A 25746-nucleotide genomic window follows, 5' to 3' on the forward strand; every position below is an offset into this window, starting at 1 on the left:
TCCCTGTTTCTCTGTTTCTCTGTTTCTCTGTTTCTCTTTTCCCTTTTCTCCGTGTGATTGATTGATTGTTTGTTTGTTTGTTTGTTTGTTTTCCATCGGATTCCATTCGATTTCGCTTCTGTTTTCTTGCCAAACACACGCTAAACAACAAAATCCGCTCATTCAAACGTCTCATAGCCCTCATCCTCGTCGTCCACGTCGTCCACAGCATCCACAGCATCGCCATCGCCGTCCTCCAAATCCATCTTCGTTCCCGGCTGCATTCCATGCTCCTTCAGCATCGTGTGCAGCTGGCCGCGCATTTCCCGCGGGGTCATTCGCCTACCCATCACCTCCTTCCCCAAAAACCGACTCCATGGCGCAGCCAATCGCGCTTTTGTGCCGCATCAGCGGGATAATCGCGGATAAAATGCAGTTGAACACGTTGGGGAACAGATTCTCCTCGGCGGCGAGCAGCGTCTTCATTCGGTAGCGTTCCTTGGGCCTATCTCTCAGCCTCCACCGCGATCCGGACCCCTCAAAGCACGCCGGGCAATTCTCATCGATGATGGGCAAATTCATCGACTTGGCGAACTCGCGCAGCTGCTTCTCGCGCACGTAGACGAAGGGCCGAATCACGCGGATGTCCTCCTCTTTGTTCAGATAGCAGGCCTTCATGGTGCGCAGCACGCCGTTGTGGAACACCGACATCAAGAACGACTCCGCCAGGTCGTCCAGATGCTGCGCCAGCACCTACGCCTCACGCGGCTCCCCCGCGGGTACCAGCACGTTGTACTTCTCTCTGCGCATGGTGCTGTAGAGGATTCCGCGCTTCATGCGGCTGCACCAGCTGCAGATCGACCCGTTCTTCAGCTTCTTCTTCGCCAGCGCGATCACCGCGCGGGACTCGTAGAAGTACTTCACTCCCAGCGCCTTGCAGTAATCGCGCAGCGGACTACGCCTCACTCCCGCCCGCTTCGCTCACCTCGGATCGAACCCCGTGGTCTGCGGGTCCACCGTCACGCAGGCCAGCTCGAACTTGGTCGGCGACCGTCGCTGCAGCTGCAGCAGGCAGTGCAGCATCGTCAGACTGTCCTTCCCGCCGCTCAGCCCCAGCATCACGCGGTCGCCCTCCTTCAGCATCTCGAAGTGCCCGATCGCCTGCCCCAGCAGCTTCATCAGCCGGCTCGGAACCGCGGGGAACAGCTCCTTGTGCGCCTTCATGTACCGCACGCGCTCCGCGAACTCCATTCCCGGCACTACCGCGGTGAACTCCAGCGACCCGTCCACGCCGGTGCGGTAGCGGAACTCCACGCCGGGCTCCTGCACCATCGCCACCACCGACAGCGGAACGATCTCCCGACCGCTCGCGCTCACCGCGCAGCTCGCCGCGCAGCTCGCCGCGCGCGCCTTCTTCGCGCCCAACTTCACCGCGAATTTCGTCGACGCCGCAGACGGGCGTTTCAGAGACTCCGCGCTCTCCGATGGGTTCGACGGTTTCTCCGATGGGTTCTCCTTTTGGTTCTCCGATGATTTCTCCGTTTGGTTCTCCGTTTGGTTCTCCGTTTGGTTCTCCGTTTGGTTCTCCGTTTGGTTCTCCGATTCTTCCTCCGGTGTCTCCGTTGGGTTCCCGGTTTCCCCGGTTTCCCCGGTTTGTCCGCGCGGTCGCACGTGGATCAAGATCTGCGGGAGCACGGCCTCGTCCCCCGCGGGGCGGTACCCTCTGCGCACGTCGTTGTAGGCCTCGATAGGCGTGACGTACCAGCGGTAGGTCTCGACGAGCGCGGACTGCGCGTTCTTGACGTTGCCGGCCTTGTACTCGCTGACCACGTAGTTGGGCGCGCGGATGGCGGCCTCGGCTTTGCCCAGCTGCGCGCGGGCTTGCTGGAAGGTGGCGTCGAAGAGCGGCTGCAGCGAGGAGCGATCGGTGGTGAGCCCGGGAACCTGCTTCGCCTTGGGCTCGTAGCGCAGCGCGCCGTCGAGGAAGGACACGTCGTTGAGCCAGCGGCGGAAGGGCTTCTTGTTCTTGATGGAGCGATGCCGCCACTCCGCCGTGTCCTCGTAGAACACGTACTCGGGGAGAAACTCCCAGCCGAATTCGCTGACGAACACCACGGCGTCCTGCACGAACTGGACTTCCTCGGGGGTGAGCACGTAGGAAAGGCCTGCGTGGGAGGGCAATGCCGAGCCTACTCAGACGGGTGTATCCGGGACGGAAGATCTCGTTCTTGTCGAGAAGGATTTGGTCGAGAATGCGCGCCTTGGCGGGGTCGATGCCGAGCAATCTGCGGGGAACCGGGCATTGCCGAGCTTACTGCATGGAGTACGGACCCGCGCAGACGCAGCCGGAACGCGTCTGGATGCCGAAGAGATCGCTGAGGAGCATGCTCACGAAGTTCCAGTGCAGGTAGCGGCTACGTGGGATCCCACGGTTTCGACAGTGTGTACCCGTGGAACTTGACGAGGAAGGAAATCACGGGGGACTTGGGCTGGTCGTTGTCGTCGCCGAGCACCACGATGTTCGGATGCGCGCGGAAAACGCGCAGCGTGTCTTCGTAATAGGCCTGCTCGCGCTGGCGAATCCAGGCCCATCCGAGCTGGTTCTACGCGTCAGCCTCCGAAAGAATAAAACGCACGTGCATGTGGAGCACGAGGCCCAATCGGATCGCGCCCACGATGTTCGGCGTCCCGCCCTCTTCCCGCTCCGTCAGCACCTGCGTGTACCTGCAGATCAGCCCCGCCGCTCGGCCCTACCGGTGCGTCGACGCGTCCACGAAGAAGATCGTCCCGCCGCCGGGGAGGTTGGGCGTTTCGTTCACGAGGAGTTTCTTTTTGAGGATGAGGAGCCCGGGACAGCCGACGCCGCCCACCATTTTGTGCGGAGAGAAGAACAGCGCGTCGCAGTAGTCGCGGGGATTCACGGACGTGTTGTTCATCGCGGGGGCTTCGTGGGCGCACGCGGTCGCGCAGTCCCAGCAGATCAATGCGCCCTCCTCATGCACGAGCTGGTTCACCGGAGACATCTCCGTCACGAGGCCGGTCACATTGCTGACGTGAGACAGCGAGACGAGGCGCAGAGGGCTGCCGGTCAGAGAGAAAAAGAGCGACGCACCGCGATTTGAACCGGCGAAGCAGCGCGCGCAGCTCGCTCAGATCGAGCCCGCCTTCGGCGTTCACGCCCAGCTGCACGAAGTCCACGTCGGCCTCGCGCCAGGGGAGGATGTTGCTGTGATGCTCGAACGGACCGATGAAGATGATCGGACGATTCGAATCATCGCTGACCGGATGCACCTGGCGCCCCGTCGAGGTGCTCACGTCCGTCGTCCAGGAGCTGGCGTCGCCGTCCGTGTGCGTTCGCTGGTGCAAGCGGAGATCACCAGGATCATTAAAGCAGAGCGGACAACCGGGGAACTTGCACGGGAGCAGCTAGAAATGTGAGGAGGAGGGGCGAGCAGATTACAGGGGTGGAGGTGCCGTAGGCAGATTGCTTTCGCTCGATGCCCAAAATGCGAACGAAGGTGTTCACCGCACCCGTACAGCCATTCCCGGCAAACAGAATCACGTCGCTGTCCGTGCATCGGTACTATCCGTAAATTCACCAAATCAGCGCAACCGTATCGCGAATGATGCCGCGCGCCTCTTCCCGGAAACAACTGGTTTGGATGCCCGTAAAAGAGGAGGACGTGTGCGTGTTCGAGTACACGGGGAGCACTTCGTTCGCAATGTAATCTTCGATAAACTTGACGGCTTTTCCAGACGCAGCGTAGTCAACGTACGTCTGTCTGTGAGATTCGAAGGGGCCATCGATCAGAGCGTCAAAGCCAACGAGGTTTTCGGCAATGGACTTGGTTAATTTAGTAATTGCTTCCTCTCTCTTTTCAATGTACTGCTGAGTATCTTCTTCCATCGATTTTGCACAAGGTTCGGCCAGAAGTCAAAGGCAAAGAGAGTTTTAGGAACCAAACTCGTTTTTTTCAAAATGATCGGGTTTTGGGTTTTATAAAAGAAGGGGTTGAAGCCTGTTGTGCAATTCGTAAACTGTACGTCTTAATCAATTCGCAGCGTTTGTTTGAATAGGCAAACACCTTTCGAACCCATGTTGCATCCTTTCGTTGTTTTCATTTGTCCTTTCGATATATTCCAACCTTTCGTCCCTTTTCTGCTCATTGGGTGCACTAGCTAAAGAAATCCCTTTTTATTCTGCTTCACATTTTTTCTGCCCCCTTTTTTTCTTGAATAACCGGTTTTCCCGTGTTTCTTACACTTTCTAAACACTGTTTTGAATCCTTTCCAATATGCCTAGTGTTGCAGAGTGGGACTCAGTATACAACAAGACGTTGGAGCTGATCAGCGTAGGGGTTGCATTTCTGTTCTATTGGTAGAAGGTGCGAGGAGCACTGGATCTTCGCGGAGCTGTGAAAGACGTAGTTTTCGGTGACGTTCCTTCAGTCCTAGTTCTCGCGAGTGCAGGCGATGCTCAACATTATAGCGAACAACATTAACAAGATGCAGAATGACTTGGACACAATGGCCGGTGAGAGTGCCAAATATAAGCTGTACTCTGTTGTGGATGGGTGTTGTAATGGTGCAGGAACGATCGGGAAGTGAAGCGACGACAGAATATGATCGAAGGTTTGAAGCGTGAGAAGGTAGGAAGCAGTCGTCTCAAAGTTGATGGTAGACGAACTGCGACAACACCTTTGTGAAGAATGGAGGAAATCTCCAAGCCAAGTACTTTATTTTTAAAAATTGTAGCTTAAAAGTGCAGGAACCAGCTAATTTCGCATGTGAACTACGATGCCGAGAACCTGACGAAGCAGACGGACACGGATCTGCACAATATGCAGGAACAAGTGTTTGCCGGTGCGTTTTGGAGACATGTTACCATGTTGTAGTCCAGGAGCAGGCTTTGGAAGATATCAGTGATACGCTGGGTCGCTTGCACGATATCGGATCGGCAATCGGCAACGAAGTGGATATTCAGACGGTGAGCGAGGCATGGGGGCGTGAGGGGTAGAAGTTGCTGGACGAGATGGAGAGCAATACAGACAACGCGCAGAACCGAATGGCGCAGGAGAGCATTCGAACGAAGAAGGTGGCGAAGAATTCGGGGATGTGCAAGTACTACAGCACGATCTTGCTGCTTCTAATCATTCTGATCTTCCTGATCATTCAGTACATAAAGAGCTAATCTATTTGGGTGTTTGTTCCTCAAATTTGTGTAAACCAGTGAAACTCCGTTAACTTACAGAAGGAGAAAAAAAGATGAGTGTGTCTCCTGTGGATAGTGTCCAGCATAAGGTTATTTCAGGGAAGAAGAGAATTATGGTGTGCGGCGGTGCAGGCTTCATTGGCTGCCATCTTTGCACTCGCCTAGTGGAAATGGTTTCTTTCGTTCTTGTGGTTCGATCTCGTAGGGTCATGATGTAATCTGCGTTGATAACCTGTTGACGGGCTCGAAGGATAACATCCGTCATTTGATGAACAAGGCAGGATCATTTGCGCTGATTAACGCTAGTCCAACTTCGATTTCATTCTTCACGACATTCGTCAGCCTATTTTTCTCGAAGTGGACGAGATCTACAATCTTGCGTGCCCTGCTGCTCCTATTCACTACCAGGTCGCACTTCTCCTCTTGCTCGATGGCTAGACATACCCGATCAAGACGTTCGAGTGCTCTGTGTTGGGCATCATGAATCTGCTTCAGCTGGCGCGTGACACGGGCTGCCGCCTGCTTCACGCGAGTACCAGCGAGGTTTACGGTGATCCGTCCGTCCATCCTCAGCGAGGTGCGCGTTTCTTCTGAATTCTAATCATGCAGAGGACTACCACGGAAACGTGAACCCGATCGGTCCTCGCTCGTGCTACGACGAGGGCAAGCGTGCTGCGGAGTCGATCATGTTCGACTACTACCGCATGTACAATCTGGACATCCGCGTGATCCGCATCTTCAACACGTACGGACCGTTCATGCACCCCTACGACGGCCGCGTGGTCACCAACTTCATCCGCCAGGCGCTGCGCGGCGAGGACATCACCATCTACGGCGATGGCAGCCAGACGCGCAGCTTCCAGTACATCGATGATCTCATTGACGTGAATGTGGAGAACCGCGGTTATGCGTAGGGAATGATCCTGATGATGGAGAAGGACGGCATTACCGGGCCGTTTAACCTCGGGAATCCCGTGGAATTCACGGTGAAGGAGCTGGCGGAGAAGGTCGTGGCGAAGACCGGGAGCAAGAGTCGCATCGTGTACATGTCGCTGCCGAAGGATGATCCGTGCAAGCGAAGGCCGGACATCACGCGAGCCAGTAGGGGCGGATAATCGCGGTAATCGTAGAGGAGGAACTCGGATGGGAACCGAAGGTTCAGCTCGACCAGGGATTGGACAAGGTGATTGACTACATGCGAAAGATCGATTGGGACAGGGTGCGACTTCCGAACCTTGTGAACAACATGGACACCATCATGAAGCCCAAGATTTAAGAATGTCTTGGAAAGCGTGGGACCGGACAAGAAGCGTCTGCTTGCTAGTGTGGAATCCGGTTTGAACTGACTTGTTTGTTGGAAAGCGAGTTTTTTGTTGCCATGAGCTCGGAAGGTGCGCAATCCGTTATGAAGTGTAAGCTACTCTCGGCGCAGATGCTGATTACGGTGCTGAATGTACTGTAGCTTCCGCGCTGAGGGATGATGCGTAGAGCGGGAAACGACAAGTCGGAGCAAGTGCGGATCGACTTCAGCGATACGGGGATCACATTCCATGTCACCGATAAGACCAAGGCATTTCAAACTTCGAGTCATGTGGCCGCTTCCCTCTTTGACGAATACTCGATGGAGGGACAGACAGATTCCGTCACTTGCAACCTCGAGCCGTTCGCCAAGTGTGTCTCCATCTTTGGAAACAGCAAACTCCTCACGACCACACTGCAGATGACGTACTCCTCCGACGAGAAGTCGATAAAATTGATTTTGGACGAGAACGAGTACTCCCGCCTTTTTCCTTGAATCTAGGATGCACAGCGAATGTCTCATTCGGACGCTGGCGTCGATCGACGAAATCATCGACTACGGTCCCTTGTTTTCGGAAGAGGATACGATGATGGGCGCTATCGTGAAGCCGACCGCTCTCCGATGCGCTCTCACCGATATCGAGAACATGAAGAGCGCATCGGACGTGGAATTTGCCTTCCATCCGGAAGGCGGATTGTGTGTGTCGTGCAGCGATCCCTATTTGGTGTGAGCGTTTGCTGTGGTTCGCATGAATTCCAGCTTCGACGGCTTTCTGGACAACGTTTCTTCCGTTCTGTCCGAGTTCTCCTGCAAAGCCGAGAAGAGTTGGATGTATAACCGCGTCTTGTTTCTTCGCTGCGGAAAGGCGCTGGCTAACTCCATGAAAACGTTTATCCGCGTGAACGCGCGCGGCATCGTGTGTATGCAGCACTTGCTGAACGATGATGCGGAATCTCCGCTCTTCGTGGATTGCTTTCTTCACCCACTGGAAACGATCGAAGACAATGTATCATAACTTATTTCGTGATTGTTTGTTGTGACAAAATATTGTGCAGATGAAAGCGGCTGGGTATTACAAAGTCGTTCCGCTGATCGCAATCATCGTGTGCGTTTCTGTTTTCGTTCTCTCGCTCATGGAGATGAAACGTGTAAATAAACTATCAGGTGAGTTCTCTAAGACCGTGTCATCTAGATTCTCCAATCGAGCAAGTGGGAGCCAAAGTTTGTCGGACCTCACTTTTTCCTTGGGCTGTACGGATTGTTCATTATTTTTATCTCTAGGATTCCTGTTCATCAAAAATGTCAGAGTCGAATCCAGTAGGGCTTGTCATGGAAGTGTCAATACGTTTAGTCGGCTTATTTTTCAAACTCGGAGATTCTCACTAGCGCCTACGATTCTATACTTTGTGAGTGGCTAAATGCGAAAACGGAGTGGAATCTCCTCTATTCCGGAACTCGGGACGGACTGACTCCGGAAGCTTTCCACACGATTGTGGATGACAAAGGCGAGTGTCTGCTTGTGATTGAGGATGAGAAGGGGAACATCTTCGGTGCGTATACTTCTGTCGGTTTCAGCACGCGGGGAGGCAACGGAATGGTCTACCGAGACGATCGCCACTTTCTGTTCACCCTCAAAAACCCATTTGGGATCGCGCCCACCAAGTTCGCCACGAAGTTCCCCCAGACTGCATTTGCCTATGTTCGAAATTACGGGCCTTCGTTCGGCGACCATGGTGATCTGACGCTGCGAGGCCACGATGGTCACTTTGGCGAATCGCACACGATCAACTTCCCGTGGTCGTATGTGGATCCGACGGGAAAGGGAAATATCGTGTTTACTGGCAATGAGCGCTTTTCTGTGAAGAATATGGAAGTGTTTTTACGAAAATAGCGATGCTGTTTGTTGGAGATGGAACGAGAAGGCGGTTGTGAATCGTTTTTCGCGTGGAGACATCATTCATTTCAAAACTAATTTAAAAAGACATTTGTTAAATCTCCTTGGAGTGATTTTTAGCGAACTCCTTACTGACTCCATTATTGGAAATATATTCAAAATTGAAAAGGATTGGAAGGAGGCGAAATGTCTTATAATAAGGTGTTGGATAGTCACATTGAATTAGTAAACTGCAAAAAGGATTTTTGACTAATAGCTGCGAGGATGCAAATTAATCAGCGAGCTGGAAGTAAAAGTGCTATGTGACAAGGCAAAGGATCTTTTGCGGAACGAACCGAATATCCGGTCGGTTCAATCGCCCGTTACCGTAGTTCCACTCTCCTTCTGTCAAGGTAGATTTGCGGCGACATCCACGGACAGTTCTACGATCTCCGTGAGCTTTTCAGTGTTGGTGGGAACTGTCCCCGCATAAACTACCTCTTTATGGGCGACTATGTGGATCGTGGCTATTACAGCGTGGAGACGTGTTTGCTGCTTCTCTGCCTCAAGGTCCGCTACCCAGACCGCATAACTCTTCTCCGCGGCAATCATGAGAGTCGCCAGATCAGTCAAGTGTATGGTTTTTACGATGATTGTCTTCGGAAATACGGGTCTATCAACGTGTGGCGGAACTGCATGGAGGTGTTCGACTGCCTAGCGCTTGCTGCGCTCGTGGACGATCGTTTTTTCTGTGTGCACGGAGGCCTGTCGCCATCGATCCAAACGTTGGATCAGATCCGCACGATCGACCGATTCATTGAATTACCGCACGAGGGCGGAATGTGCGACTTGCTGTGGTCCGATCCAGAGGAAAACATGACGGGATGGGGATCCAATTCGCGAGGCTGCGGGTTTATCTTCGGAGAGGACAGCGTGAAGGAGGTGGGGATGTGTAGAGTGTGTGAGGGTAGTTCAATACGACGAACGGCCTGGATTTGATCTGCAGGTCGCACCAATTGGTAATGGAGGGATACAAGTATATGTTTGACAAGCAACTGGTGGCGGTGTGGTCGGCCCCGAACTACTGCTATCGGTGTGGAAATGTAGCGTCGATTATGGAGGTCGATGAGACGTTGCAATGTGAATTTAAGGTAGGATTGAGGGTGGAGATGGAATCGAAGATTTTTGTTGCTGCACCCGTGACGGTGCGCGGACTGATGCCGAAGAACCCGCCGCTTGACTTTTTCATGTAAAATGGTTTGTCCGTTTGTTTGTTTGAGAAACTCCAAAAATCGGAAGGTTTTCTTTCTCGCTTCTCACTTTGTACCTGCTGCCATGAGCGCGAACACTAAGGGCAAGACCGTGAGCGTAGGGGAAGGGAAGGAGTGGTGAGGAGTAGGATAAAATCAAGATCGCTGTGAACAAGGCTTTGAACTCGGATATTGTACAGAGATACGTCAGAACGGTGAATAGATTTGTGAGATATACATGGAAGGTAGGGTTCGTCGAAAAGTGGAAGTAATGGCTAGTTTGGTACTTTTATCGGTGTCACGACCTGGACGGTCGCTTCCATTCTTTGCATCACGGCAGTACCCTTTTTCCTGGAAGTCAGGGTGGCTTGCGGAAGTCATGTGTAGTTGGAGCGTGACCAGCTTGCGTCGGAGGCGGAGAGAAGGCAGACGGACATGCTGCGCCGACGTGGCTACAGCGAGCTGCAGATTAACAGACTCAAGAACAGCAACGTGTTACAATAGGGGGATTCTTGACTTCGTTTTACTTGTTGTTTTACTTTGGTTCCTTTCCTGTTTGTTTTGATCCCATACACTATAGTTTTTTTCGCCATGAGTAGTGAAACCGTTTTGGGCATTGATTTCGGCTCGTTCTATTGGACGGCGTTTGTGTATTCCAATGGACAGCGGTCTATCGTATCGGACGAGCATGGAAATCGTTCGTAAGGAAATGGAATCCGCGATCATCTGCTAGTCTAAACGCCAGCATATGCTTTCGCGACAACGAAGTAATCGTGGGTTCCTCGGCAAGTCAGCTGGCGAGTTCATTCCCCGAAAACGTGATCAACCACCCTCTGCATTATTTGGACGGGCGCAGCTGCAGTCCTGACTGCAACACATCGATCGTATGGGGTGTGGCAATCGTGTGTATATAGAAAACAACTCTGGAGAACGGATATCCGGTGTTCCACCTTCCCTTCGCGAAGAAAACCGAGCGAGTCACTCTGGAGCGCGTGTTCGTGGAGTGTTTCAAGAAGCTGTACGCATTGTCCGCCCTGCCCCTGCACTCGAAGCCCACGCTCACCGTAGTATCGGTCCCCAGCGATCTCAGCGCGTCCAGCCAGTCCTTCCTCCTCTCCTGTCTGCACCACGCCAGTACTCTCCTCCCTGCTGCCTCTCTCAACTCAGAACTTCCCAACCCCTCTCTGCTCCCCTCCCACCTCGCCGTCCTGCTCGCGCGCGAGCTCGTCGCCCCTCCCGCCGACGGGCTTCGCCTCGTCCTCGACGTTCCCGCCAACTCCGCCATTCTCTCCCTCGTCTCCGTTTCCCGCGGGTTCTACTCCACGCTCTGGTCGCACCGCCTCGCCACCGCGGTCGGCAGCGCGCTCGACGCGCGGTTCCTCGCCTTCGCCACGCGTGGGGGATCCCCTCTTTTTTATAACACGCAGAGGAGGCCGTGCGGAAGCTGGGCCCCGAGGTGGCGCAGTCCGCGAAGGCGGTGCGGAAGCTGCGGCGCGCGGTGGCGGAGTGCAAGGAGCGGCTGTCGTCGACGATGACCAGCGCGGTGGCGATCGAGTCGCTCTTCGACGGCGCCGATTTCATGCTCTCGGTGTCGCGGTCGCGTCTCGCCATGCTCGCTTTCGATGCGTTGGGCCAGTACGGATCGGCAATTCCCTCCCAGCCAGGCTGTGCTCGGAGATCCAGAGCGTGCTGCGCGCGCGGCGCTGCCGCCTCGACGACTGCGCGCAGATCTTCGTCGTCGGGGGATGGTGGGGATTGACCGCGGTTTTCCACGCAGCTCGGCGATGCCCGCCGTCCAGGAAGCGCTCAGGACCGCGGCCGCCCTGCGAGGCCCCGAGATGGTGTTCTTCCCGCGGGTATTGGAGGTGGCGGCGGAGGGAGCGAGCGTGCAGGCGCAGTACCGCGAAGAGTTCCGATGTAGGGGCTGAGGAGTGCTGGAACGTAGTGAAAAAGTCGCTGCCCGTGCTGCAGCAGCTGGCGGGAAGCTTGGTGGTGCGCGCAGGGAAGTGGGAGATGATGATCGCCGAACAAGGAGTTCCGTTCCCGTGCAAGTGCGAAACGGTGCAGATTGGGAGGAGAATTGATGGTAGAGCGGAGTGGTGGAGTGTGAGGAAGCAACCAAGGAGATGATGCTCGAGTTCCGACGCGAAGCCAAAGACCATGAAAATAAAGACGACAATACAGAGAACGTTAATGAAACAAAAACGCAATTGGTTGGCACGTAATGGAGGGAGAGTTGTGGGTGATGCATAGACTGACGTTTGAAAATGATTTGTGCGGCAAGAGCGTAGCGGCGACGGTGAGTCGAGAGCATCTCGGCGCTATTCGAGTGGTGTTAAGCATCCTGGAGGGAGGTTCGGACAGGAGAAGGAGTGAACGTGTAGAGAAGGAAGTGGAGAAGAAGAAATTCACGATAGGCGAGAAGGATTAATAGATTTGAACGTACAATTGTTTGTTGCAGTACACGCTTGGAACCGCGGTTTTCGAGTTTGTTTCAATTTTGTGATGATCGGACGAGGAAAGTCTTCCGTTTTGCCTGCATGGATGACGTCAGGAGCTGGTGCAAACGGCTCATCGGTTTTTGTAGCCGGAGAGAAAATCACGAGTAGACGTCTTCTCTCCCCGAATCATCCCCCTATAATCGAAATAGCGATGCTCGCCAGTCCTATATGTCGAGCCAGCAAGCAACGGCTCCTTCAGCAGGATCGCTTCCGAGACCGGCGACGTACCTTTCCATTTTTTATTCTTCATTGCGCAGGAACTCAGAAACAAACAATATATTATCCGCTGTGATGGGTACACCGAACGTTCAACCTGTCCGCGCGTCCAAAGAGACGAGCCGGGCTCCAGCAAAGCGATTCCAGGAGAACCCGGTTCCTCCCAGCCATATCGACAAGCGTGTCCTTTCTTCTTCCTCCGCTGCTCCCACATCGTCCGTCCCTGCATTCCGCGCCGCGCCGACCGCCGCCCCGCCCATTCTCCCGCTGTCTCTCTCGAAGACATCGCGTCCGAAGCCTGCGACGGCCGTTTCGGACTGGAGCGTCTTCAAAACCGCAGAAGGCGTCGAGTACTACTACAACCAGCGCACGCGCGCGACGACCTACGAGAAGCCGGATGAATTAAAGAGCGATGCGGAACGGCAGCTGCAAGTGCTTTCCCTGCTTTTTCTCTGATCCACAGCCCTGTCCCTGGAAGGAATTCCGCACCGGCGACGGCAAACGCTACTGGAGCAACATCCACACCGGCATCTCCGTCTGGGAGGAACCGCGGGAACTGAAGGCCTACAAGGCGGAGCTCGCGCGGCTCCAGCAGCAGAGTGCGGATTCCCCGCGGGACTCACGCCTAGCCCCCGCGGCGCCGCAGCCGGCGGCCACGTTCACTCCCCACGCGATCAGCAATTCCCCCTTCATCGCCACCATTTCCACGGTTTCCACGGTTTCCACGAACGAGGCCGCGTCGGCTCCCGCGTCGTCCAATCCGCCGTCCGCCGCCTCGCAGCCCGCCGCGGAGCCGGCGGCGCAGCCGTCCCCCGCGGGGAGCCCTTCTGCGTCTCCCGCGGTAGCGACGTGGTCGACGCCGAGCGAGGCGAAGGCGGCGTTCCAGTCGCTGCTGCGCGAGGTGGTGACGCATCCGTCGATGTCGTGGAAGGAAGCGGTCCCGCTGCTGACGGGCGACATCCGCTACACGGTAGCTTCGGAGCGCTTTGCTGAGCGGTAGGCACTGCCGACGGCGGGGCAGCGGAAGCAGGAGTTCAGCGAGTTCACGAGCAAGCTGCTGAAGGAGCAGCGCGAGGCGAAGCAGCGGCGCAAGGCGGAGGCGCGCGAGCAATTCCGAGCGCTGCTGCAGACGAGCGGCGCGGACGCGCGCGCGACGTACGAGGACCTGGCGAAGCTGGTGGGCGCGGACGCGCGGTGGACGGGGCTGGAGCGGAGCGAGCGGGAAACGGAGGTGCGGTTCTACCTGCAGAGCGTGAAGCAGAAAGCGCGGGACGAAGAAAAGGCGCGGCGGAAGAAGGAGCTGGACGCGCTGTACGCGGTGTTCGACGGAATGGCGCTGGAGCCGTCCGCGCGGTGGAGCGACAAGGAGGCCGAGGTGCAGGCCAAGTTCCAGGGAAGCGTAATCGCGGGGAAGGCGCTGCGCGATCTGTTCTACGACTATCTCGACCAGCTGCGCGACAAACGCGAGAAGGAGCAGAAGCAGCGGCAGAAGGAGTTCCGGCAGTTTCTCTTCGACGTTTTGGAGAAACTCCTCAACGAGAACCGAATCCGACCGGAGTTTCACTGGGAGGAGGTCGAGGCCGTGATGACCGAGGACGAAAAACCGCGGTTCCCCGACGTGAAGCTGGCGCCGCAGCCGATCCTGAACGAGTTCATCGACAAGGTGAACAACCGCGTGCGTTTCGAGGAGAAGGTGGGAGTTTCGCGAGGGTTTCATGTAGTCGCTGCTGGAGTTCCAGAGCTCGAAGCTGGTGGCGTGGACGTCGGCGACGTCGTTCGAGGCGCTGAACGAGGCGGTGGACGCGCTGCTGCAGTCGGAGAAGCGGAGCGACCCGCAGTACCACAGCGTGTTCTCGTACCTGCCCGCGTGGAAGCAGCTCGTGGAGAAGCAGCCCGGCGTGGCGCGCTGCGCGTTCCGGTGGATGCAGCGGCGGCTGCAGCGCGAGGAGGCGGAGCGGGAGAACTCGCCGGTGAAGAAGGCGTTCCTGGGACTGCTGGACGAGTATCTGTACGATCCGGAGCATCTGGAGTACACGTACGAGGACGTGGAGCCGCAGCTGAAGGGGAAGAAGCGATGGCAGGCGGTCGGGGACGAGGCGGACCGCGTGCGGTGGTACGGAGAGTTCTTGAAGGGGCTGAAGGAGCGGCTGGAGAAGGAGAAGGAGAGGAAGGAGAAGGAGAAGAAGGAGGGGAAGGAGGAGAAGCATCGACATCATCGACATCATCGACATGCCAGTCGATCGCACAGAGAGCGAAGCAGAAGCAGAAGCAGGAGCAGGAGCAGAAGCAGAAGTGAGGGGAAAGAAAAGAGCAAAAATGATAATCGAAAGGAGGAGAAGAGCGAAGAAAAGGACAAGAGTCGAGACAAGAGTCGAAGTGAAAAGGAACCATCGCAAAGTAAGAACGAGAAGGAAACCTCCCAGAGTCGCAAAGATCGGAGCAAGAGTCGCAAAGATCGGAGCAAGAGTCGCAGTCGCAGCCGAAGTCGCAGCCGAAGTCGCAGCCGAAGCCAAAACCAAAACCAAAGCCGAAGCCGAAGCCAAAACCAAAACCAAAGCCGAAGCCGAAGCCACTATGGAAGCAAACACAGAAAATATCATGTTTGAGAACAAACACACGAAAGGTCGTACTTGTATCCTCTCTTGCGCAGTCCCTCCTTTGCTTCAGCCACGTCCTATTCGTAAACAAAGCAGGGAAAAAGCACTTGAAGCAAACTCTCCGCTTCCTCCGGATAGTTCTTCAGACGAATTACGTTCCCCAGAATCGTGACCGCTGCGTAGACACCAAATAGGAAGACTCCGATGACCGGGCTCTGCAAATTACAAAATGAAAGAAAAATCTGCCCATTCGATAAGAAGAACCACGTTGGGATCGATCACACGCGAGACAGGTCCGAAAAGTATGTAGAAATAGGAAAATGTGTACTAGAGGATAGAATTGCCCAAACCCTGTATTACGAAGATTATAAGAGACAGGAATATCTTGTATCTCGGGATACGGAACTTTACAGATTCTTTACTTCGATCCATTGCGAACAAAGAAAAATGTGTGCAACAAACAACCCATTCTACATCGGAGCTAACAGTCTGTTCAGCGCAATCGACACGTCATTGTTGGATCGCTTCAACTCGCGAATACTGTCCTCTCGACTGAACCCCATATCCTACATTACACATCTCCTTCAGACAAAAACGATCAATTCCTTCACCAATTCCTCGTTCGCCTCTACGGCTCCCTGATTCTGCACACTCTGCCTCGGATGCATTCCATACTGACCATCACGACGAATGTGCATAGTGGTCGGTTCTTCGAACATCTCCTATTTGTTACATCCACCGCACCAAAGAATTCGGTACAGACAGCAGCCGAGTGAGCTTCGTAGGACATCGGATGAGCGGAACGGGGTTCAAAAAGCGAGGGAAAATGAAAAACACGATTCCATACGACAAAACAGCCTCCAAAAACGCGTAGCGAGAGCCAAGTGTGCTCAGAAGGAGAATGAACAGACAGAAGAGCTTGGAAGAAATCGAAATGCCGTTCATGATCGGAATACTGTCCAGTCGGCTTGGAGGAATGGTACCTGGCATTGAAAACGACAGGAACAGATACGCATATAGTATGCTGTCAATCCAGCAGTTAGGAAAAAGAAGCCGTTGGAGCCAACGCTAAAGTGAATCAGGGCATACTTCACGGGAAGCAGAAAACAGAAGAGGGTGAGTAGAACAGACGCGTATTGGTTGCTCCCCACAATCACTTCCACAACTCGAAGGAGATGAAGAAGATAGTACGAACATCCCAACGCAATGAGGCTATCCATGACTTATTCCTCTCTCTGAATCATACCCGTCAAATCGGAATGCTCGTACTAGAAAAGGGGTTGGACGATACACATCTATGGTGAGTAGCGATGAAAACCAGTTCGTACTTCCTCGAAACAGAAAATACAACACGGAGGAGGAGAGTTGAAGAATTTGCGTCACTGGAGTCTTACCTAAATTTCGACTCTGGTCTCGTGAACGCTACCATTCGTGATGTTCAGTGGCATGTTAAAGGTCCAAAAGGAAAACCACTCAAATGGAATTGTGAATCTCGATCGTACTGCGTTGCATCAATGAGAAAATGGAAGCGCTTCACCACAAATGATTGAGAAATGGCTCATAGAATGTTAGTGAAAAGCTTGTTGAGTTCGTTGGAATTTGTACGTTGTCTCCTCTCTATTTTGCTGTGTATCGCGAAGGAAATTTGAGCCGCAAGAAATCCTAAACCTTCGAAATCAATGATCGGAGATGAAACTCCCAGTATCCATTGGAGTCAAAGAGGTGAAGAAATGGTAAATATCTCATACAATCTTTTAAGTTACAGAAATGTTTATGATTCCCAAGTTTTCAAAGGCTGTTGCCACTGCTGGAAGACGCTTCGCTGCTCCCGCTGCTTTCGCTCGCTGCTTCTCGCAGATTACCGTAGGCAAACTGATATGGAGTTAAGTTCTAGTATGGTCCTTCGCAGGCCTTCGTCACCAAGCCTGCTCCCACCTTCAAGGCTCCCGCTGTTGTCGATAACGACATCACCACTGTGAATCTGGAGGATTACAAGGGTATTCTTATTCTTCTCGTCAGGGTTCTTATCCCTAGGCAAATACGTGGTGCTGTTCTTCTATCCTAAGGATTTCACCTTCGTCTGCCCCACTGAAATTATCGCTTTCAGCGACCGCGTTGAGGAGTTCCGCAAGATCAACACGGAGCTGATTGCCTGCTCGTGCGATACTGTGGAATCGCACCTCGCCTGGATCAAGACTCCCCGCAAGAAGGGCGGTCTTGGCAACATGAAGATCCCCATCATTGGCGACAACACCAAGGAGATCGCCTCGAAGTACGGCGTTCTGCACAATGTCGCCATGCATTCTCCCCCTCACTCCTAGGAGCTGGGCATCGCTCTGCGCGGTCTGTTCATCATCAACCCTCAGGGTGTGATCGAGAACATCACGATGAACAACTTCCCCGTGGGCCGCAGCGTGGACGAAACGCTCCGTCTGGTGCAGGCCTTCCAATTCGTCGCGGAGCACGGCGAAGTGTGCCCGGCCAACTGGAAGCCCGGTGAAAAGACGATCAACACCAAGGGAGACAACAGTCTGGAGTATTTCGGAAGCGGTGCGACGGAGAGCAAGGAGGATGAGCACCTGATGGGCGATGATGTGGTGCAGGTGCGCGATGAGAAGCATTTCAAGGAGCTGCTGAACGGATCGAAGCAGCTGGTGGTGGATTTCTACGCGCCGTGGTGCGGCAAGTGCAAGATGATCGCGCCGTTCTACAACAAGATGGCTGCGGAGAACAAGAACGTGGTGTTCGCATCGGTCGATACCACCGACGAGAAGCTCGAGAAGTTCGCGGCGGATTACGGCGTAAAGCACATTCCTTCGTTCCACTTCTACAAGAACGGAAAGGAGGCTGCCGCCGAGATTACGGGGTAGGATGTGAGGGGTCAGGTTGATCGTAGATATAAGAAGCAGCTGATCGCTAAGCAGGTCAAGGATCTGTTCAACTAGTTAATTTAATTTATGATAAATAAATTTGCTCTGTTGTAATGGCATGTTTGTTTTGAAAGTCTTGATTTTCGGGTGGAAGCCTGCCTAGAATGGCCGAGGGAGAGTTGAATTTTGATACTAGAAGTAGCACGTTTAAACTTGTGCTGCCTTCCTTCACCATCTGCATTAAAGTAGGAATTCCTCTCTGGGGTTCTCTCCTAGGATAGCCCAACGGCCATCAATCTTTCGAGTGAGACGTAGCTCTCTTGCTGTTCCTCTAGACCATCTTCTCACAGACAACGATCTAGCAAAGATTAGTCAGCTTTTTTCCTATGCCTCCGTCCGCAAAGAGCTAACCGAAATAGATCTATCCCGTTGCCCTCTTGGTAGACAGTTTAAACATAGAGAACCAACTGACCGGCGAGAGTGTTCGCGTGTTGGTTCGAATCCTTCAGAGAGGCTTTCCCGCACTCCGGTACATCAATCTGAGCGGTACCTCTGGGCCCCCCCTGTGAACTAGGGAACGATATCGATGATACCGGTGTTTCTGCCCTCTACTTGAGTGCCTCGTTTCATATTCTGTCCTATTGTCCCTATCTCCGTTTGATCGACTTTTCCAGCAATCTGCTCACTGACCAAGGCGCTCTTTCGCTCGCTAAGTGGATTTCGCTGTGCAATGGCTCTTTTTCCGTTCGCTTCGCCAGTACCTTTTCGCATGTCCTTCTCCCTTTTAGACAACCCGATCTCCAGCGTCGGTCTCAGCAACCTGCTCCGCTCCAAATACTGGGAGTCCTTCGAAATCAACCGTCCTCTCCCCCACCTCCTCCCATCTAGATAATGATCTCCAAGGTCCCTTCCAGGAGCTCATCAATCAGGTTTCTCACTCCTGCGTGCAGCTCAAGTCGCTCGCCGTCCTCCACAACCAGCTCCCGGACGCTGTTTCATTCCTCCACGGCTTTCTGAAGGAGCTTTTCCTTCCCTCCCTCCAGACGCTCGCCATCGCTGAACCGCTTTTCCCCGCGGGAATCGACAGGCTCCTCCGCATGGGGCTCGAGACGGGCGTTTCCTCGCTGAAGTCGCTGTCCCTGCTGAGTAGAACCGCGGTTTTTTTGCGAGTAGACTGCGGCTTGGATTCGCGCGCCGTTTTCGCGCTGAATTCCGGGATTCTCGGCGGCGCATTCCCGCGGTTATGCGATCTGGAGGTCGAGGGTGGGAGTCTGGCGGGCGTTTCATCCAGAGAGGGATCGGTTTTGGTTCCGCGGGACGTTCTCTTCGAATTCGCAGCGGAAACACGCCCAGTCCATCGACGTTCAGCGTATTCCCGCGGTTTTTTTCTCCTCCTAGTCGCACCGCACGGTGGAAACGGGGAACCTCCGGACTCGGCGGGGCTGGTTTCGCTGCTGTTCGGCGATCCGGAGGTGCGGTCGATCAATTACCGCGGGGATGGGTCGGACTCGCTGTCGATTTTGTTCGCGGATCGGTCGTTCGGGTGCTCGCAGAGTCGCTTTGAGTCGATTTCGTTGAGTCGTGAGGGTCGATGGGCGTTTCGAATTAGATGTCTCGATCGCGTACTCCATGCTGCAACAATTCCTCATCGCTTTACCTACCTCCCTGAAACGCCTCGCCCTGGACGGTACCTCCGTTTCCACGATTCGAGCGCAGATTTCACGGTTCTGGACATCGATCACGGCTGCGACGGCACGCGAATCTGCCGGATTCCCGCGGATCTCGCAGAGATCCGGTCCGGAGGCGGGAGTTTCTACGACGAGGACGCGTTCTTCGTGACGGACGCGCTGCGCCGCGCGACGAAAACCGCGGTAAAAAGCAACTGCTATCGGAGGCTGGGTCCGGCGGCGTTTCGCCTGGAGTTTCTCTCGTTGCAACGTAGAAACCGTGGAAACGTGTGTCGCAGATTGCTCGCTGGCGGAGGACGTGGTGCTGCTGGTGTTTCTCCTTTTGAGTTTCTCCGATGTGCGGGTTTTGGATTTGTCGGGTGCGCGTTCCCCGCGGGGATGACGCGTAGGAAACGCCCTGAGCGACGGCGCGGTGGAAGCGTTGTACCAGTATGCGCGGGAAAACCGCGTGCGCTGCTTCGCGAAGCTGATCGTGGAAACGGAGAAACTGAGTTCGCGGTCGAAGGGACTGGTGGAGAAACTGGCGGGAGCGGAAGCGGGGATGGCGGCAAACGAAGAAGCGCGCGAAGCGAAGCAGAAAAGCGCGGGAAACGAAGCGGAAGGGGAAGAGGCGAATTGGGAGGATTGTTGTTCCCAATGTTGTTCCCAATGTTGTTGTTGTTCCGGTTGTTATTGTTCCGGTTGTTATTGTTCCCAATGTTGTTCCAAGGGGAGTTTCAATCGAGATTCGTATGGAAGTTTGCATGGCGCTTGCAATCGAACTTCGAACAGAGCTTCGAATCGAAATTCTATGGAGAATTCCATCGGAAGTTCGAAAGGCTGCTGCGGGGGTTGTACGTTTTTTTAGTTGTGGCGTGTTTGATCAAACACTCGAAACCAAGCACTTTTCGCGAACCATCAGCGCGAAGAGCAGCACGAAGCTCACCGAGTCGTTGAGCTGCAGCAGCAGCGAGCCCAGTGAGCGCAGATAGCGGCGTTGGCGATGGCGCAGCCCCCACTCGAAGAACTTCCAGAACATCCACACGTCCACGCTCAGCAGCAGATAACTCGCCAGCGTGAAGGGCAGCGATTTGGCCGTCGAGGGCGCGGCGAAGAGGAGCAAATACACGACGAACAGAACCAACATCGCGTAGTAGAACGCCGCTCCGAACACATAACTGTCCATATACCGCCAAAACTCCCCCGTGCGAAGATCGCCAAACCCCGACACCACAAACACGCACAGATCTCCCTTGGCTCACTGCCTCCCTCCTCTCCTACCTTCTCATCGCGATAAAACCGCGGCAAAAAGCACCGGCAAAGCAGACTGGCGATGGCACCGAACGCGATCCACTCGTCCGAACACACCAAAAGCACGCGCGACAGCGCCCACCGAACCGCCCAGGGCGCGCCACTCAGCGCTTTCTCGAGCAGAGCGAGCTTCAGCTTGCGGTCGGAGGCGAAAAACGCGGAGCTCGCGAAGACGGGCGCATCGGCGAGATGCACCGCGGCTTGGCGCTGGAGCAGCCACAAGGCCAAGCGATGGAATCCCCAGAAGAAGAGAAGGATGATGAGGCAGATGAGGGGATTCAGATAGAGCATCAGAGACGACCAGTCCGTCTTCATTACCAACGAAACGCCCGAGGAGGTCGGATATTCCAGAGCGAATCCCGCGGTTACCGACGAACTCTCCAATTCGCCCAGCTCCACGTGCGATAGCGACTTGAACGAAACTCCCGATGATGATGATGATGATGATGATGAAACTCCCATGGAGTGTACTATGCGTGAAATAATCGCAAATCCCGCACAAAGCGAATTCGACACAGCAAACACGCGCTGAAATCGGGTCGTTTTTTGGAACTCGTTGGTGATTGTCCCGCGGATTTCGTGCAATCCCTCCGCCAATTCCGGCTCAAAATACACGTCGATCCCCGCGGAACCCATCTCCATGGCCTGCTGGGCAGAGGCAGAATAATCGCGACCATCGATTTGGCTGGAGGTGAGCGGGACAAGTGAGAGAGAAAAAACAGGGCGATTTTTGGATTTTTGGTGTTGTAAATGGTGAAAAAAACGAGCCGATTTCCGTCATTTCGGGAATTCTGCTGGAATCGATGGTCCTAGATGAGAGAAAGGAGGTAAGGAAACGGTGGGCGAGTGGATTAAGATGATTGGCTTGTCGTCGATGTTGAGATTGTACGTCATGAAGGAGAGTTCCCCGCGGAAATAGGAGTACAAACGAAACTGATGAGCGATTTTGAAGTCGAACAATTCGGCCTCGATTGTGTCGAACTGGCGAGTCTACGCCGGTTGAGCGGAGTGGCTGGGGCTACGATCATTCCGCCTAACGCGGAGTGCATGTGACCGCATAGGTAGAACCGCGGTTTATGCTGCTTTATGAGGTCTTTGAGGGAATGGTTTTGGGAGGATCGTGCACGCAGATCCATGGTGAAAAGAGGGTAGTGAGTGAATAAGATGGTAGGAAGGCTGGGAAAGGAGGGAAGATGTGCGTCGTACGATTCGCTTTGGAAGAGATGCTCTAATGCATCCAGCATTTCGCGAGTGACGAACCCGTTGAAGTGGCGGAAGAGAGGGCCGTTCGCGTCGATTCCGATGAAACGAAGTTTCCCGGAAGACGTCGTGACGGTATGCGAATAAACGGACGATTTCCCAGCAACTCCGTAAACCATGTGCAGCTTGTACGGATGGGGCTCTGGATAGTGTACGAACGCGTCGTGGTTCCCACGGACATCCAGCCACTTGCTTTGATTAAACCAACCAAATTCTTTCAGCACCGACGAATACCTATTGCGTGATCTACACATTTCTCAGCCTACAAAACCCATTCATCGTGCTCTAAATTCTCTATTCATCAAAAATGACCAGTAAGCACATACCTTTCAAATCGAGTTGCTGACTTTGAGTAATATCTCCCGTATTAACCACCAACGACGGCTGAATGACGGGAAGAATGTCCTTCACAAAGTGGCGGAAATAACTGTAGCTGCTCTCAGCAGACCTTCTTTGAAGATGAATATCGGTAATATGAACAAAAACAAATGGCTGCTCCATTACGGAAGCGAAAAGTGTGACAAATAATATCGGCACTAGGGTAGGACCTAGATGGAGAGAGTTACTCATTCAATCGATTGTTGAATGAGATCCATACACTTGTAACGCACACCGCGGAAAGAGGCAACGTCCTTACTCTATTTTCGAGTCTCTGCAGCATATTCGGAATTCGTTTTCAAATAATCCAGTGTTCCTGCTAAGTGAAGTTTTTCTTATTGTCACAATATCTATTCCCCCTGACTTCCCTCGTTTTACATTTCTCTTTTACGCTCCAATTCTAAACATGAATCAGTCTGATGCAGGAAAACCTTCACTGCCGTACCTTTTGTCATGGTGGAATAAGTTCGAGATATATCCCCTACCCACGTCTTCTCACTAGAGGCGGGTTCTATAACCAAGTTCCCGGAATGATGGGTGCAAATCGTGGACGCTTCGATGAACAAGATATGAGATCTCATTTTAACAATCGTAGGTGTTTTTGTGTAAAGTTTTGAAAGGTAGGCATTCAGAGTATATTGGATAAAGTTGATGGTAGAACTTTTTAAATTTCACTCGATCGTAGGTGTACATATCAAGGTCTGCCCCCCAAGCCAGGGAGAAACAATCGAAAAGAGTACTGTGCCTTTTGCTGATCTGTTAGCCAACGCTCTTAGTGAATACGAATCGTCTTTATAAAAGCCTGAGTCATTTGATTGAATAGGTTTTTTGTTCCCTCTACATTGTTCTGTGTTGTTTGTTCAAACCACGTAAAATGAAAATGAGCGGGTCGATAGAGTTATTTCGGGATCAAGCAAACTTTGCTTAATCTTGATGGGCATTATCATCTCGAAGCTTTTTAACCAGTACTTTGGGAACAAAGAAGTGAGAATCCTGGTTCTGGGACTCGATAATGCTGGAAAGACCTCCATTCTTTGTAAGGGGTTTTATGAGGTTGATTCTGTACTCACATGTTTGTAGATCGTATGCAGTTAGATGAAGTGGTGTCTACCGTTCCTACGATCGGTTTCAATGTGGAGACCTTGAAATATAAGAATATCACGTTCCAAGTGTGGGATCTTGGCGGTCAAACCAGTATTCGTCCCTATTGGAGATGTTACTTCCATAACACAGGTTCTTGGTGTACTGGCATGTAAACAGTAGATGCTGTCGTATACGTAGTCGACAGTGCTGATATAGATCGTCTGAACCTCGCTAAAGTAGAACTGGCTGCAATTCTGAAGGTGTGCATTTGCGTGGATCTGTAAGCCAATAGGAGGACGAGCTCAAGGGCGTGTCGCTGCTGGTGTTTGCCAACAAGCAAGATTTACCTGGAGCCTTGAACGGAGCAAAGATATCGGAAGCTTTGGGTCTTACCGAAATCCGAGATAGAAAATGGACTCTTTTTGAAAGTTCTGCTGCAAATGGCATTGGTCTGAAAGACGGATTTGACTGGTTGGCTGATGAGTTGACTGCAGAAACAAAGTAAATGTGACACGGTTTTGAACATGGTTGTTTGTTTTCACACTTTTTCTTTTTACCAGAGTCTGCCGTATGAACAATGATGATGATGCTAGATTTCAGAACATTTAATTTAAGGTAGGAGTGTGAGTTTGGTACCTTTATGTGAAGATCTGCAATTACTGTTTTTCTGTGTGGCTATATTCTGTGTACTACTTATATCATATTGGGGACCGTTTGTTTTCGTTGTTTTTTGTCAGGGTGTAGTTAACGTCTATGGGTCGACAGGATACGAGTTTCCGTATAATAAAGAGAACTTCTACTCCGGAAGGAGTAAACAGCTTACAGTCTGTGGAAAAAACGATCGTTCCCTCAACCCATCTCAAGTTGAACGTTCCTTTCAAAACAGAAGATCCAAAGAGCGAGTACCCCTTCCAAATCGAGAACAACTACGAGCGTATTTTCAACTCCTCTTTGTTTCCTAGTTTTCCCCAACATGAATTTCGATGTGAGCTTGGTCACGTACTTCGAGTTTTGTTTTTCTCTTCTCCTCACTTTCAGTGTCAATGACCACGATATCTTCACCTCCTACATCGCTCGCTGGAACGGGTATTCTAAATTTTTTCTCTTTCCCTTAACCCCAGTCCCGCGGTTATCGCGCTCCTCTACCGCTCCAACGAAACCTCCCTCCTCTCCGCCTTCGAATCCAAGTGCGCCTCCCTCCACCGCGTCTTCTGTTTCCCCTTTCTCCTCCAAAACGCCCGCGTCCCTCTCAACAAAATCAAAAACGCGGGAATCGACCGCGTTTCCACGTCCCACTTCCTCGTCGCCGAGCCTAATCTCTCCCCCACGAGTACTCCCTTCCCCGCGGTTCTGCTCACTCGCAGCGAATCTCTACGGCACGCTGCTTCGCACTCCCGCGTATCTTTGGCGGGATTCCAGCTTCGCCGGCGTCATCCCGGTGTATGAGTGGGCTTCCCCGTTCTACAGCGAGGCGGCCGCCTCCTACCGGTAGGATTCCCGCGGGGATGCGAGGTAGGAACTTCCAAATCGCGGTGAACGGCCCGCAGTCGCTGAAAGAGTGTCTGCAGACGTATCGATGCCGCCCGCTGCAGACAGCGACGATCCCGATGGTGGGTTTGGGGAGCCGCGGTGAGGTGTAGCAGTTCCGGTGGTTCACGTATGTGAGTTATCGCGCGATGACGTGCATGGATAGGGAGAGCGAGCAGTGGGATGATGATGATGATGATGGGTGATGGGTAGAGTGTTCGTGCTGCAGAAATCGGAGAAGCTCCCGCGGTATGATGAGGAGATCGAGGAACGCGGGTTCGATAATGTGGAGTATACGGAGAAGATTCGGAATGCGAGTGGGGGATGCGGAGGAAATGGGACGTAGACATGAAAATTGGAATGCTGGCGAATGACTTCTTCTTCCGAATCGAGGGAGTCGGGTGGGAAGCAAAGGGACGACATCATGTGTAGAGTGGACTCGTACACAGTGAGAAGGAATCAGAGACGTCCAGAATTGAGGAAACAATTTGAGACGTCGCGTGAGGAGTTTTTGAAGACGGTGCCGAACCATCATCCCATTGCAACGTGCGAAGAAATTGATGATGCGATGCGAGGGTGGCTGGTGTTGAGAAAGTATAAGTGGTTGAACGCGACAGTGGAGGATGGTATGTTTTATCCAAGATTAGCGGTGGATCCTCTTGCTAAACCAAGGAAGAGATAAAGATGTTTATATATTTTTATACATGTATAGGAATATATTT

General features: G+C 53.2%; 15 protein-coding genes; 11 read left to right on the forward strand and 4 right to left on the reverse strand.

Moving 5' to 3' along the window:
- Positions 1-140: 140 nt before the first annotated feature.
- GSBLH_T00004818001 (uncharacterized protein) lies at positions 141-3886 on the reverse strand (the record flags this gene model as incomplete). XM_013043781.1 has 13 exons in its annotated part: positions 141-321; positions 353-484; positions 515-732; positions 763-934; positions 965-2144; positions 2173-2264; positions 2295-2393; positions 2428-2582; positions 2616-2703; positions 2734-3060; positions 3092-3270; positions 3440-3562; positions 3593-3886. The coding sequence occupies 13 exons, from the start codon at positions 3884-3886 to the stop codon at positions 159-161; spliced, it is 3222 nt and encodes a 1073-aa protein (XP_012899235.1). The 3' UTR covers positions 141-158.
- A 1125-nt stretch (positions 3887-5011) lies between these two features.
- On the forward strand, positions 5012-5170 carry GSBLH_T00004819001 (uncharacterized protein; the record flags this gene model as incomplete). The annotated part of the gene is made up of 1 exon (XM_013043782.1): positions 5012-5170. The coding sequence occupies one exon, from the start codon at positions 5012-5014 to the stop codon at positions 5168-5170; it is 159 nt and encodes a 52-aa protein (XP_012899236.1).
- Positions 5171-5243: 73 nt separating this feature from the next.
- GSBLH_T00004820001 (uncharacterized protein) lies at positions 5244-6535 on the forward strand. XM_013043783.1 is given in 8 exon segments: positions 5244-5364; positions 5397-5451; positions 5473-5532; positions 5550-5599; positions 5630-5768; positions 5801-6075; positions 6106-6292; positions 6322-6535. 8 exon segments carry the CDS (start codon positions 5305-5307, stop codon positions 6465-6467), a joined length of 972 nt encoding a protein of 323 aa, XP_012899237.1. The 5' UTR covers positions 5244-5304; the 3' UTR covers positions 6468-6535.
- A 34-nt stretch (positions 6536-6569) lies between these two features.
- Positions 6570-7221, forward strand: GSBLH_T00006884001 (uncharacterized protein; the record flags this gene model as incomplete). The annotated part of the gene is made up of 3 exons (XM_013043784.1): positions 6570-6649; positions 6680-6964; positions 6993-7221. The coding sequence occupies 3 exons, from the start codon at positions 6570-6572 to the stop codon at positions 7219-7221; spliced, it is 594 nt and encodes a 197-aa protein (XP_012899238.1).
- A 562-nt stretch (positions 7222-7783) lies between these two features.
- Positions 7784-8382, forward strand: GSBLH_T00004821001 (uncharacterized protein; the record flags this gene model as incomplete). XM_013043785.1 has 2 exons in its annotated part: positions 7784-7808; positions 7843-8382. The coding sequence occupies exons 1-2, from the start codon at positions 7791-7793 to the stop codon at positions 8380-8382; spliced, it is 558 nt and encodes a 185-aa protein (XP_012899239.1). The 5' UTR covers positions 7784-7790.
- A 189-nt stretch (positions 8383-8571) lies between these two features.
- GSBLH_T00004822001 (uncharacterized protein) lies at positions 8572-9617 on the forward strand (the record flags this gene model as incomplete). The annotated part of the gene is made up of 4 exons (XM_013043786.1): positions 8572-8610; positions 8642-8752; positions 8782-9306; positions 9336-9617. The coding sequence occupies 4 exons, from the start codon at positions 8572-8574 to the stop codon at positions 9615-9617; spliced, it is 957 nt and encodes a 318-aa protein (XP_012899240.1).
- A 1-nt stretch (position 9618) lies between these two features.
- Positions 9619-10163, forward strand: GSBLH_T00004823001 (uncharacterized protein; the record flags this gene model as incomplete). XM_013043787.1 has 4 exons in its annotated part: positions 9619-9732; positions 9764-9859; positions 9894-9971; positions 10002-10163. The coding sequence occupies 4 exons, from the start codon at positions 9619-9621 to the stop codon at positions 10116-10118; spliced, it is 405 nt and encodes a 134-aa protein (XP_012899241.1). The 3' UTR covers positions 10119-10163.
- A 42-nt stretch (positions 10164-10205) lies between these two features.
- On the forward strand, positions 10206-12045 carry GSBLH_T00006885001 (uncharacterized protein; the record flags this gene model as incomplete). The annotated part of the gene is made up of 10 exons (XM_013043788.1): positions 10206-10315; positions 10360-10505; positions 10529-10632; positions 10667-11009; positions 11042-11249; positions 11275-11531; positions 11560-11700; positions 11730-11835; positions 11868-11968; positions 11999-12045. 10 exons carry the CDS (start codon positions 10206-10208, stop codon positions 12043-12045), a joined length of 1563 nt encoding a protein of 520 aa, XP_012899242.1.
- A 361-nt stretch (positions 12046-12406) lies between these two features.
- GSBLH_T00004824001 (uncharacterized protein) lies at positions 12407-14528 on the forward strand (the record flags this gene model as incomplete). XM_013043789.1 has 5 exons in its annotated part: positions 12407-12763; positions 12795-13301; positions 13332-14024; positions 14053-14366; positions 14401-14528. 5 exons carry the CDS (start codon positions 12407-12409, stop codon positions 14459-14461), a joined length of 1932 nt encoding a protein of 643 aa, XP_012899243.1. The 3' UTR covers positions 14462-14528.
- A 422-nt stretch (positions 14529-14950) lies between these two features.
- On the reverse strand, positions 14951-15360 carry GSBLH_T00004825001 (uncharacterized protein; the record flags this gene model as incomplete). XM_013043790.1 has 2 exons in its annotated part: positions 14951-15255; positions 15289-15360. The coding sequence occupies 2 exons, from the start codon at positions 15358-15360 to the stop codon at positions 15151-15153; spliced, it is 177 nt and encodes a 58-aa protein (XP_012899244.1). The 3' UTR covers positions 14951-15150.
- Positions 15361-15512: 152 nt separating this feature from the next.
- Positions 15513-16573, reverse strand: GSBLH_T00004826001 (uncharacterized protein; the record flags this gene model as incomplete). XM_013043791.1 has 6 exons in its annotated part: positions 16355-16573; positions 16257-16322; positions 16175-16223; positions 15941-16140; positions 15688-15911; positions 15513-15650 (listed from the first exon to the last, which is right to left on the reverse strand). Exons 1-6 carry the CDS (start codon positions 16374-16376, stop codon positions 15513-15515), a joined length of 699 nt encoding a protein of 232 aa, XP_012899245.1. The 5' UTR covers positions 16377-16573.
- Positions 16574-16695: 122 nt separating this feature from the next.
- GSBLH_T00004827001 (Thioredoxin-dependent peroxide reductase) lies at positions 16696-17913 on the forward strand (the record flags this gene model as incomplete). XM_013043792.1 has 5 exons in its annotated part: positions 16696-16791; positions 16823-16925; positions 16963-17219; positions 17250-17794; positions 17825-17913. The coding sequence occupies 5 exons, from the start codon at positions 16696-16698 to the stop codon at positions 17871-17873; spliced, it is 1050 nt and encodes a 349-aa protein (XP_012899246.1). The 3' UTR covers positions 17874-17913.
- A 3640-nt stretch (positions 17914-21553) lies between these two features.
- GSBLH_T00006886001 (uncharacterized protein) lies at positions 21554-22537 on the reverse strand (the record flags this gene model as incomplete). Its single annotated transcript, XM_013043793.1, has 4 exons — positions 21554-21766; positions 21799-22282; positions 22303-22330; positions 22363-22537. The coding sequence occupies 4 exons, from the start codon at positions 22535-22537 to the stop codon at positions 21554-21556; spliced, it is 900 nt and encodes a 299-aa protein (XP_012899247.1).
- A 392-nt stretch (positions 22538-22929) lies between these two features.
- GSBLH_T00004828001 (uncharacterized protein) lies at positions 22930-23263 on the forward strand. XM_013043794.1 has 3 exons: positions 22930-23005; positions 23039-23068; positions 23100-23263. The coding sequence occupies exons 1-3, from the start codon at positions 22945-22947 to the stop codon at positions 23210-23212; spliced, it is 204 nt and encodes a 67-aa protein (XP_012899248.1). The 5' UTR covers positions 22930-22944; the 3' UTR covers positions 23213-23263.
- Positions 23264-23347: 84 nt separating this feature from the next.
- GSBLH_T00004829001 (uncharacterized protein) lies at positions 23348-24022 on the forward strand (the record flags this gene model as incomplete). XM_013043795.1 has 4 exons in its annotated part: positions 23348-23450; positions 23495-23647; positions 23678-23757; positions 23790-24022. The coding sequence occupies 4 exons, from the start codon at positions 23348-23350 to the stop codon at positions 24000-24002; spliced, it is 549 nt and encodes a 182-aa protein (XP_012899249.1). The 3' UTR covers positions 24003-24022.
- Between the last annotated feature and the right edge of the window lie 1724 nt (positions 24023-25746).

The sequence above is a fragment of the Blastocystis hominis genome (genome assembly GCF_000151665.1).
Source record: "Blastocystis hominis, Singapore isolate B (sub-type 7) whole genome shotgun sequence assembly, scaffold_8".
In the NCBI taxonomy this organism is placed as follows: Eukaryota; class Bigyra; order Opalinata; family Blastocystidae; genus Blastocystis; species Blastocystis hominis.

Excerpts from the sequence above, each read along its gene's own strand:
- GSBLH_T00004820001 (XM_013043783.1), top strand. The coding sequence starts at position 5,305 with ATGGTGTGCGGCGGTGCAGGCTTCATTGGCTGCCATCTTTGCACTCGC. Across the intron at positions 5,769-5,800 it reads GTCCGTCCATCCTCAGCGAG|AGGACTACCACGGAAACGTG; the intron begins GTGCGCGTTTCT and ends CTAATCATGCAG. Across the intron at positions 6,293-6,321 it reads GCCGGACATCACGCGAGCCA|AGGAGGAACTCGGATGGGAA; the intron begins GTAGGGGCGGAT and ends CGGTAATCGTAG.
- GSBLH_T00004828001 (XM_013043794.1), top strand. The coding sequence starts at position 22,945 with ATGATGGGTGCAAATCGTGGACGCTTCGATGAACAAGATATGAGATCT. Across the intron at positions 23,006-23,038 it reads GAGATCTCATTTTAACAATC|GCATTCAGAGTATATTGGAT; the intron begins GTAGGTGTTTTT and ends TTTGAAAGGTAG. Across the intron at positions 23,069-23,099 it reads TATATTGGATAAAGTTGATG|GTGTACATATCAAGGTCTGC; the intron begins GTAGAACTTTTT and ends ACTCGATCGTAG.